General features: G+C 41.8%; 1 protein-coding gene across 3 annotated transcripts in view; it reads right to left on the bottom strand.

Annotated features, from left to right (window-relative positions):
* Positions 1-6954: 6954 nt before the first annotated feature.
* MBTPS2 (membrane bound transcription factor peptidase, site 2) overlaps positions 6955-12352 on the bottom strand; it is a 50891-nt gene continuing 45493 nt past the window's right edge. For all 3 annotated transcript variants that reach the window (XM_084791129.1, XM_084791128.1, XM_084791130.1), the window contains one exon: positions 6955-10223. In XM_084791129.1, the coding sequence (XP_084647255.1) occupies positions 10001-10223 (223 nt within the window). In that variant the 3' untranslated portion in view covers positions 6955-10000. The remainder of the gene's footprint in view (positions 10224-12352) is intronic.

A 12352-nucleotide genomic window follows, 5' to 3' on the forward strand; every position in this document is an offset into this window, starting at 1 on the left:
TTTTTGAGACAGGGTTTCTCAGTGTAGCCTTGGCTGTCCTGGACTTGTTTTGTAGACCAGGCTGGTCTTGAACTCACAGTGGTCTGCCTGCCTCTGCCTCCCGAGTGCTGGGATTAAAGGCATGCACCACCACTGCCCAGACTGTCGTTTGAATTTTTGATCTTCTGATGGGTGTAAGATAGAATCTCAGAGTTGCTTTGATTTGCATTTCCCTGATGACTAAGGAGGTTGAGCATTTCCTTAAGTGTTCCTCAGCCATTCGATATTCCTCTGTTGAGAATTCTCTGTTTAGTTCTGAGCCCCATTTCTCAATTGGGTTTTTTTGTTTTGGTGGTGTTTAATTTCTTGAGTTCTTTATATATTTTGGATATTAGACCTTTGTCAGATGTAGGGTTGGTAAAGATCTTTTCCCAGTCTGTAGGCTGTCACTTTGCCCAAGGGGCACGTCTCATGAAAGTCTTCACTTACCAGGAAAGTGGGCCACAGGGGAGGGCATCCTATTGGGACTCTAGGTGAGAGAAACATGGGAGAATAGGGAAATAGAAGGATCCAGAGGGTCCTAGAAACCTACAAGAAGAACATTATGATGCGCGGATCTAGGTCCAGGGGTCCTGCTCAAACTATGGCACCCGCCAAGGACAATACAGGCAGTAAACTTCGAACCCCTACCCAGATCTAGCCAATGGACAGCTGTCCCTGGCTGTCCTGGACTCGCTTTGTAGACCAGGCTGGCCTCGAACTCACAGTGATCCACCTGCCTCTGCCTCCCGAGTGCTGGGTTTAAAGGCATGTGCCACCAAGCCTGGCTTTATGGCCAGCTCTTAACACAGAAAAACAGTGAGAATTAGAGCAAAGTCATGTGCTACAACACCTTGCTCCCAAAAGAGTTTTTGTTTTGTTTTTTGTTTGTTTGTTTTTTGAGACAGGGTTTCTCTGTGTAACAGCTCTGGCTGTCCTAGAACTTGCTATGTAGACCAGGTTGGCATCGAACTGACTGAGATCCACCTGCCTCTGCCTCCCAAGAGCTGAGATTAAAGGCATGCACCATCACCACCCAGCCTCCCAAAAGATTTTATTTATTTATTTTTTGTTTGTTTTTCGAGACAAGGTTTCTCTACGTAGCCCTGGCTTTCCTGCACTCGCTTTGTAGACCAGGCTGGCCTCGAATTCACCAAGATCTGCCTGCCTCTGCCTCCCGAGGCCTGGGATTAAAGGCCTGCGCCACCATGCCCGCCACTCAAAAGATATTTTTAAAAAATTTATTCACAGCCAGGCGGTGGCATACGCCTTTAATGCCAGCACTCAGGACCCAGAGGCAGGCGGATCGTTGTGAGTTCGACTCCAGGACAGCTAAAGCTACACAGAGAAACCCTGTCTTGGAAAGAAACAAAACAAAACATTTGCGGGCCAGTAGTGGTGCATGCCTTTAATCCCAGCACTCAGGAGGCAGAGGCAGGTGGATCACTGTGCGTTCCAGGCCAGCCTGGTCTACAAAGTGAGTCCAGGACAGCCGAGGCTACACAGAAAAACCTTGTCTTGAAAAAACAAAACAAAAAAGAATTTTGTGGCCTGGCTGTGGTGGCATTCAGGAGGCAGAGGCAGGTAGTTTTCTTTGAGTTCAAGGCCAGCCTGGTCTACAAAAAGAGTCCAGGACAACTAGGGATCTGTGTAACGGAGAAACTTTGTCTTGAAAAGCCAAAAAGAAAAAAAAAAAGAAAAGAAAAAGAAAAAGAAAAAGAAAAAAAAGTTTATGTATACGAATGAATGTTTTGCTTACATGTATGTATGTTTGCCACGTGCATGCCTGCTGGCCATGAAGAGGGTGTCAGATTTCCTGGAATTGGAGTTATGGATGATTATGAGTCTCCTTGTGGGTGGTGGGAATTAGACCTGGGTCCTCTGCAAGTAGAAGTGGTCTAAACCACTGAACCATCTCTGTAGCCCCTATATTTTCACTCTTGGATCATGTCTTTCCTCCTACCATGACAACCATTGGTGGACCTGAGACTTAAAGGGAAATCATGCAAGGAGGTTTATCAAACCAGGCACACTCCTTTCACTATAGAAATTTCTTCTTTACTTATGTTTAAGAATGTACTCTACCAATATCTGAGGGAAAGTAGGAAGAAGTTGGTGTGAAACCTTTCCCCCTTCATCCTGGTTGCTTTTTTTTTTAGGATGCTTTTTTAAAAAAATCATTTCTTTATTATTATGTATACAATGCTCTGCCTGCATGTGCACCTTCAGGCCAGAAGGGGGCATCAGATCACATTACAGATGGCTGTGAGCCCCCGTGTAGGTGCTAGGAATTGAACTCAGGACCTCTGGAAGAACAGACAGTGCTCTTAACCGCTGAGCCATCTCTCCAGCCCACTATGATGCCTTCAGATGTGAAATAACAATAGCCAACTAAAAAGGGCACATTCAACAAGAAGCTCAGCTGTTCAACCTAAAAAGACCAGAAGGCCAAAGTTATAGTCTAAACAGTGCCATCAGCCAACCAGGCTCTTTGCATCTCCACATGTAGTCATCTTAAACAATTGTTTTTGTCTACTCCTCCCATGGTTTCAGTTATACAAAATGCCTATGAGAGCCAGGTGTGGTGGCCCACACCTTTAATCTCAGCACTGAGGAGGCAGAGGCAGGTGGATTGCTGGGAGTTTGAGGCCATCCTGGTCTACAAAGTGAGTCCAGGACAGCCAAGCCTACACAGAGAAACCCTGTCTTGAAAAACCAACCAACCAAACAATTCCCTGGACACTTCTCTCACTCCCTCCCTCCTCCCCCGATTCCTCTCTAGCTCCTGGGTGTGTGTGCATTCATGTGTGTGAGGACAGGCAAACATATGACATGGTACAAATATAGAGGTCAGATGATAGCACCGGGTGATGGTTGTTGACTTCCAGCTTGTTAGACATTTGTTAGCTACTACATACACCAGGCTAACTGGTCAAAGATTCCAGGGATTTTCCTGTACCTTCTTCCTGTCTATCTGGGATTACTGGTGAGCTGGACTGCATGTACCTAGCTTTACATGTGCACTGGGGATTCAAGCTCACGCTCTCCTGCTTGCACTATAAGCATTTTACCTGCTGAGCCTCTCCCCAGCCTTGAACACATCTTTTATTTTATTTTATTTCTTCTTTTTTTTTTCTAAGACAGGGTTTTCCCTGTGTAGCCTTGAGTGTCCTGGACTCACTCTCTGGACCAGGCTGGCCCTCGAACTCAGTGATCCGCCTGCCTTTGCCTCCCCAGTGCTGGGATTAAAGGTATGTGCCACCATGCCTGGCAACAAATCTTCTTTTCATGAAGACAGAAAAATCTCTTTGGAAGCTTCTAGGGAGAATGCTGCCAAAAAGCTCATTTGGCAAGATTGTACGCACACCTTTAATCCCAGCACTTGGGAGGTAGAGGCAGGCGGATCGTTGAGTTCCAGGCCAGCCTGGTCTACAAATCAAGTCCAGGACAGCCAAGGCTACACAGAGAAACCCTGTCTTGAAAAACAAAAACAAACAAACAAAAACAAACAAACACACAAAAACTCCAATCAAATAAGCAAGATTGTAACATGGCAGGGTTACCGGGAGAGAGAAAGAGTAGCTAGCATTGGACATTTCTGTCACAGGAAGCACATACTATAGAAAAGAAGAGAGAGGAGACTGATTCTCTTGTGTGCTATTCACATTTTTGAAAGACTGTTTCACAGTTTAAAAATAATAACTGTAACTATGAATAGCCAGGTGGTAGTGGCATATGCCTTTAATCCCAGCACTCAGGAGGCAGGTGGATCACTGTGAGTTCCAGGCCAGCCTTGTCTACAAAGAGAGTCCAGGACAGCCAAAGCTACACAGAGAAACCCTGTCTTGAAAAACCAAAAAAAAAGTATGAATAAAAATAACTCCTTAAGACAGTGTATAAAAGTGGGACTTTTAATGTGGATTAAGACTTCTAATTTATTATCCTTGGTTAGTACAGTAGTTTGAACAAACCCCCTGGGTCCAGATCCTCCAGCCTTAATGGTCTTCTTGTAGGTTTCTAGGACCCTCTGGATCCTGCTTTTAACCCATTCTACCTTACCTTTCAACCTACAACTCCTATCCAGATCAAGCCAATGCATAGCACATTCTCCACAGTTGTGTGGAGCGCAGGGACTGACTCTAACATGAACTCTGGTGCCCCCTATTTGACCACTTCCCCTTGGTGGGGAGATGTGGTGACACTCAGAGGAAGAGTAAGCAGGCTGCTAGGATGAGACCTGATAGGGTGTGATCATATGGTGAGAGAGGAAGTCCCCTTCTGTCACAGACCTAGGGGAGGGGAATAGAATGAAAGAGGGAGGGAGGGGGAACCAGAAGACACAAGTGAGGGGATAACAATTTAGATGTAATCTGAATAAATTATTTAAATTTAAAAAAATAATAACTGTAAATGTTGATTGGCTACTGATGGCACATACCTGTTATCCCAGCAGCTGGGAGGCTGAAATAGGAAGACTAAGTCTAGCCATGCTGGGCTACATGAGAGATATTCTCCAAGCAAAATAGAAGCGACCCAAAACCTGCAATATAATCGGCCAAGAGTGCTGAGTTCAACGCAGCTGCCTCTTCCTTATTTTCTGTTAGCCCAGACATATTCTGCTCAAGTCACTAGATCCCGATAGGCCTGTGAACAGCTGCTGTTTCTTAGACATGGCAGTGTGGCTGTGCTGGTGGGAAGGAACCAGAAAGTCTTTACTTTTTGAATGTACGTGAAGGACAGAGCTACAATTTGGATTCAAAATATGTCATTTTACTTTCCTCTTTTTAAACTTTAATACTTAGAATGATTATATGCCATTTCAAATTGAAATTATATGCCAGTCCAATAAGAGCTATAAACCAATTCAATAGGAATTATGGACTATTCCAAAAGCACTTGCTAACAAGCATGAGAAGCCAAGTTAAAACCCTAGCACTCAAGCTGGGCAGTGGTGGCACATACCTTTTTTGTTGTTGTTTTGTTTGTTTGTTTGTTTGTTTGTTTGTTTTTTGAGACAGGGTTTCTCTGTGTAGCCTTGACTATCCTGGATCACCAGTTTGAGGTGCATGCCTTTAATCTCAGCACTCAGGAGGCAGAGGCAGGCAGATCTCTAAGTTGGAAGTCAGCCTGCTGTACAAAGTAAACCCAGGAGAGCCAAGATAACACAGAGAAACCTTGTCTTGAGAAACAAACAATCAAACAAACAAACAAAAAAAAAAACAAAAAGAAGAAGAAGAAGAAGAAAAAGTGAGTCTAGGCAGGTGAGGGATGGGACTCAGGATGACAGTACTTGATTAAATATGCCGAGGGCCTTGGGTTGGATCCCCAGGTTCTTGTACCCCAAATAAAATTAATCCTGAGTTTTTAAAACTGGTATGTTATTACTACATAGTTTGGTTAACATTTTTCTTTCTTTCTTTCCTTTTTCTCCCCACCATTCATTTTTCAGATGAGTTCTCAGGTGGCTCAAGCGAATTCCTGATTCTCCTGCCTCCATTTTCCAAGCACTGAGATTACAGGTGGATGCCACCATTAGCAAAGTACTAAATGTTTTCTTTCAAGAACTCCTAAAAGGAGCTCGGCGTTGATGGCGCACACCTTTAATAAAAATTTATTTATTTATTGTGTATATACAATGTTTTGCCTGCATTAGGCCTGCAGGCCAGAAGACGGCACCAGATCTCATTACAGATGGTTGTGAGTCACCATGTAGTTGCTGGGAATTGAACTCAGAACCTCTGGAAGAGCAGATAGTGCTCTTAACCACTGAGCCATCATTCCAGCCCAGTGCAGGCCTTTAATCCCAGCACTCAGGAGGCAGAGGCAGGTGGATTGCTGTGAATTCGAGGCCAGCCTGGTCTACAGTACAAGACCAGGACAGCCAAGGCTACACAGAGCAAACCTGTCTCAAAAAACCAAAAACCAAACCAAACCAAACCAAAAAACTGGGTGGTGGTGGTGTACTCCTTTAATCTCAGCACTTGGGAGGCAGAGGCAGGCGGATCTCTGTGAATTCGAGGCCAGCCTGGTCTACAGTGCAAGACCAGGACAGCCAAGGCTACACAGAGAAACCCTGTCTCGAATAATAATGATGGGCTGGAGAGATGACTCTGTAGGTTAGAGTGCTTTCTATGCAAGCATAAGGATCTGAGCTCAGACCCTGTCTCCTATATTAAAAAGTTGGGCGTGGACATGCACAGCTGTACTCATGCTGTTAAGGTGCAGATAGGAGGCTCTCTGGCATTTGCTGGCTGCCAGCTAACTTCAGATTCAGAGAGAGACCTGTCTTCAGAGAATAAGATGAAGAGTCATACAGGAGGACATCCAATGTCCGCCTCTGTCCTCTACACGTACATGCAGCCTCCCTTCACATGCATACTTTTGTAATGATATAATGTAAATATATTTATATAATAATATTTACACATATCTGACAGATAGACAGACACACAAACACACAGATGGACTTGCATGTGCGCATGTGCACACACCCCACCACCACCATCAGTATGAAATGTGGCTGTCCTCTTTCCTTAAAGCAAACATTTCTAAAATTATAAACAAAGGCAGCTCACTTAAAAGAGTTCTTTATGAGCCTGTAACAACTGCTATACACAAATTTTATAAGTAGCAATTGAAGGTCACTTTTTAAAATTTATTTATTTAATTAATTAATTCAGATTACATCTCAATTGTTATCCCATCCCTTGTATCCTTCCGTTCCTCCCTCCCACACGCTTTCACCTTATTCCCCTTCCCTATGTCTGTCACTTTTAGAATCAAGGATTTAAGAATAACTAAGATCTTATTCTATGTAAGGGGTTAATTTCTATAGAAAAAAATGTACACCACAAATAAGACAATTGTTTCTTGGCCTTTTGGCTAAGGTCAAATATAAAGAATATGATGATACAGAAGATGATAAACATAAAATGCTGGTTTACATTCATTCTTTTATTGCTAAACATCAATTTATGACAGGCATGATATCAAGTTAAAGGCTAAAAATGAATTACAGCTCACTCAAAAGAGTATTGAAAAAAATCTGTGTGCCACCAGTATGTGGATGCTAAATAAATACCAAGGACACAATGATGACAAAACCACATCACTATGAAGCATATGTTTACAATTTGCTGTTAGCACAGACAATGACCTAGAAGCAGTTATGAAAAGTCAAGTTTAACTATATGTCCCTTCAAATTGAGATGCTAAAGATAATATATATACATTCTTTACAATTACATATGATTAAGACAAAAACCTTAAAACTGTAAACAATGCAGAATAAGAACACTGAGAATAGTTTTACTGTTGAACAAAGCAACAACACGCAAAGACACCTCTTCAAATCACCAACATAATTCATTTTTCCCAATATAATTCATTTTCCTAATTGCTCTACAGAAATCATAAAGATGATAATACACCAGGGACATAAAAACTTTCCAAGTTTTTCTCTTAACGTTGACATATATTTACAGTAAATAGGCAAAAATCCTTTTTTTTTACAGCTTAATAGAGCATGCTTTTTTTTCTACCCATAAATAACACTAATCATCATCCATTCGAGCATATTAAGCACTTCTGCTATCTCATGCACTGTGCGGAGAGGTAAAGCTGGGTGTGAATGATGCAATTGCCATGGTAGAAGAGCCCACAGTGAAGATGAGGAGACAATATGTAACATTTCCTTTCTGTAGCTGTGAGGCCATTCAGATACAAATCTGCTGGACTTCCCCACAATTCAGCTGACAGAGGTCTTCAGCAGCTAACCAGAAATGAGGTTTTGTTTTGTTGTTGCTTTCACCCAGAACATGTTAATGGATAGAATTTTCTCTTCCTAAATGTTTTTTGTGGCCTGTGGGGTATAGGTTAGTGGTACAGTGCTTGCTAGCATATGTGAGGCCCTAGGCTCTATAAGTATCACACCAAACATTAATTGTTTTCTTCAGTATTGAAAAAAAGTATTTACACAAGTACATTTTCATTAGTAAACTGCTTAATGCATGTGAACAAGTTAATTATGTGAGTACTTCATGGCATTCTCTAAGCTTTACCTGAAAAGGTCTATGCATTTTTAGTATGCAAATACATTTTGGTCCTAAGTGACCTTAGAAGACATTTTGGTCCTAAGTGACCTTAGAAGACAACAATGCCATATTTTCTGGGATAAAAACTAGTAATTTGTATGACTTTAGTACTATTAATAACTGATGGCCCATCCTTAATATAATCTCAAAATTATATTCAGTACATGATTCCTATTAAAGAACAGAAGGCAGATTTGTAATAAAGTCTAAAAAATTTCTAAAAATTGATTTCAAAGTTGTAGGCGCTTAAGAGAACCACTGTTCTGAGAAAGGTAACCTGATGAAGTATATCACTTCACAAGGGAGGTATGTGTCTGGCTAGTCATAAATGAGTCATTGCCTTTTGTTACCTCTAATATGTGTTTCATCAAGTGTGGATTTTTCATGACAGAAACAGTACGTGCATATATTCCTAGGACTAACAGCTTTACGCCAACCAGGAGACTCTCCGAATTTCCCAGGGTTGCACTGTTTCCAGCCTCTGGGAAATCTACATTGGTGCAGCCATTCTCATTCTACTACTGGGTCTTTTGTGTGCTCAAGGAGGTAGCTCAGGGGGAGATGGGAAGCAAAGATTAGGTCTTTAGTCCCCCAACAGAGAGAAACATACTAGGTGCTGGTGAGGACTGAGTATGGCTCAGGGTTGAATGTTGTTGCAGCACAAAGGGAAAGATCTACCCTGGAAAAGTTCCAAGCTGCAAAGCTCTAGGAAGTAGTAACTAGATTTGCTCAAGTGCCTGTGATCTGTTGTGAGCTGTTAGAGGACTCAGCTTCGTTTTCAAGTTCACCTCTAACTGCCTGAGCTCACGTGCTGCTGTGGGAGATCCTTCCTGCAGCATACTCTATGAAACAAGGCTAGTGTTTTGTGAGAGTGTGGCGTATCATTACAAAAAAAAAAAAAAACCTGTAATACTTGTGCGACAAAACTGTCTTATCACATCACAGGCCTTATCTACTTTCAATGCTGTCCATTTACTTGGTACCAATTGCACAGAGCTTTTGGTTTCTCATGAACAGATACTTCCATACAATTTTACTGGTTCAATTGTAATCAGACCTTAGTAGTCAGAGTATAGAATAATATGCCATTAAACTTTAAAATAATTTTCCATCAAGATAAAGACAGAGTTATAAAACCAAGATCCCGTGCTCAATTTTCCATTTAACCAAAGTCTAGTCTCCATCATATCTTTAATCACAAGTGTGTGTGTGTATATGTGTGTGTGTGTGTGTGTGTGTGTGTGTGTGTGTGTGTGTGTGTGTATTTGAGACAAGGGTCTTGCTTTGTAGCCAGTTCTGGCCTGGAACCCACTATGTAGCTAAAGATGGATGGCCTTGAATTCAAGATCCTTTTGCCTAGTCTCCCAAATACATACAGGCAAGTGTTAGGATTATAGGTGTACACTGCACTTTTCAGTAAATTTTACTAGGATGGGATATATAGCTCAGTGGTTGAAAGTTTGATTAGCATAAGGCAGGCCCTGGTTTCAAACACTAGTAGAACACACACACACACACACACACACACACACACACACACACACACACACATATTTCCCCTACCAAATTCAGCTTTCCCTTTTACAATTCTAAATATATAGTCACGCAAAATGGTATTACATGAATGAATTTTCATTGGTTTACAAATTGTCCTACACACAGCCAAAGTTTGTACATTCAATCTTTAAAACTATGTGGTCAGGAATAATGCTTTTCTTTCACTCCTTCTGTACTACAGTTTGGATTCTCTAGATATGGGAAGAGCTCAAAGATGTTGGCAAAGATAGTTTAAGGAAACACTTTACATTTCATACCTCGTAAGATTTTCAATGGCAACAGATATTATCATGTAGCTGTACCCCATACACTCTGTTGGATGAGAGCAAATATTACCGTGCTGTAACCATCCAGAGTCCCAGTGTCACATTGGCAGCCAAAAGTACACTGCCACCAAGCAAGATGAAAAATCCTATCAGATCTTTGACATCATTGTCTCCAATCACTGAGGTAAGGGTAGCATCCAGGAAAGAGTTTAAAATCCATTGACCATCCAAGGCAAAGCAGGGCACTGCATTAACAATAGCCAGAGCTCCCGAAAGAGAGATCAGGTACCTGGGTAAAGATCAGTTAAGGAGCTAGCTATGAAGTACAAGTGGAAATCATCTTTTGAGAAGTCAGAAGATCCTGGACTGGAAGGTGAGATTACTGGAGGAATCTCTACTTTAAGTCTCTTAACATTCTTTCTTAAAAACAAACCAACATGACAGGTATGGTGGGCACCTCTAATTCCAGCACTTGGGGGGGCATAGGCAGGTGATCTCTGTGAGTTCGAGGCCAGCCTGGTCTACAAAGTAAGTTCCAGGACAGCCAAGGCTACACAGAGAAACCCCGTCTCAACCCCCCCAAACCAAAACATTCCATTATTATTATTATTATTATTATTATTATTATTATTATTATTACTATTATTTTGGGTTTTTTTTTGAGACAGGGTTTCTCTAACAGCCTTGGCTGTCCTTGACTCACTCTGTAGACCAGGCTAGCCTTGATCCACCTGCCTCTGCCTCCTTAGTGCTTGGATTAAAGGCATTTGCCACCACCGCCCACCTTCCCAAAACATTCTTTTAAAAAAATATTTATTTATTTGGGCTAGAGAGATGGCTCAGCAATTGGGAACAGTGGCTGTTCTTCCGGAGGACTGGAGTTCAATTCCCAGCACCCACATGGCAGCTCACACCTGTCTGTAACTCCAAAATCTGGCACCCACAGACATACAATGCACATAAAATAAAAATAAATTATTAAAAGATATTTATTTATTCTTATGTATACAGTGCTCTGCCTGCATGTACACCTGCAGGCCAGAAGAGGGCATCAGATCTCATTATAGATGGTTGTGAGCCACCATGTGGTTGCTGAGAATTGAGCTCAGGACCTCTGGAAGAGCGGTCGGTGCTCTTAACTTCTTTGTCATCTCTCCAGCCCTGAGATTAAGCTTTTGTAATCCTTTAATGATACAACAAAGAGAAAGGAATGCAGAAGGACTAGGAAATAAAGGGAAAAATTGGGACTGGAGAGATAGCTCAGCAGTTAAGAGCACTGACTGCTCTTCCAGAGGTCCTGAGTTCAATTCCCAGCAACCATATGGTGGCTTACAAACATCTATAATGTGGTCTGATGCCCTCTTCTGGCCTGCAGGGGTACAAACTGGCAGAGCACTGTATACATAATAAATAAATCTTTAAAAAAATAATGAAGGAGAAAATTGCCACCAATCTTAAGTCTTGTGCATGCCAGGCAATGTTCTACCACTGAATTATAATACCGGCCTTGAATTATTATTCTTTTCTTTTCTTTTTTTTTTTTACTTTTTATAGGTTTTTGAGACAGGGTTTCTCTGTGTAACACTCCTGGCTATCCTGGACTTGCTTTTGTAGACCAGGCTGGCCTCGAACTCACAGCGATCCGCCTGCCTCTGCCTCCCAAGTGCTGGCATTAAAGGCATGCACCACCATGCCTGGGTATTATTTTCAATTTTGAGACTAGGTCTTGCTGCACAGACTGGTAATGATCTTGTCCTCAGCCTTCCAAGTGTTGGGATTATAAGCACACACCTACACACTGGTTCCAAAATGACTTCAAAAATATTTATTTTTATTTTATGTGTATATATGTATACATGTGTAAATTGTACCACATGCATACAGAAGCCCATGGAAGTCAGAACAGGTGTTTGGATGCCCTGGAACTGGAGTTACAGATGGTTGTGAGCCACTATGTCGGTGCTGGAAATGGAACCTGCATTCTCTGGGAGAGCAGTCAGTGGTCCTAACTGCTAAGCCACTTCTCAAGCCTCAAAAATTACTTTTTGGAAGTGTATTTCTTTTATTATTGATTCATGCATGTATACCCCTGCACAGGATCACACACATGTGTGTGTGTTTATGTGAGTGTACGTAACTGTGTTGGCCAAAAGAAGAGTCAGATCTTCTGGAGCTTGAACCACTCAATGTGGGTGTTAGGAACCAAACTCAGATCCTCTGAAAGAATAGCATGTGCTCTTAAACAAGGAGTCATCTCTCCAGGCCACAAAATTACTTTTGATTGTTTCCACATTTTATTTTATATTAGGTAATAAAGATTTTTTGTTTATTTTTTGTTTTTTTGAGACAGGATATTTCTGTGTAGCCTTGGCTGTCATGGACTCACTCGCAGACCAGGCTGGCCTCAAACTCACTGTG

The sequence above is a fragment of the Acomys minous genome (assembly GCF_964271855.1).
Source record: "Acomys minous genome assembly, chromosome: 7".
Taxonomy (NCBI): domain Eukaryota; kingdom Metazoa; phylum Chordata; class Mammalia; order Rodentia; family Muridae; genus Acomys; species Acomys minous.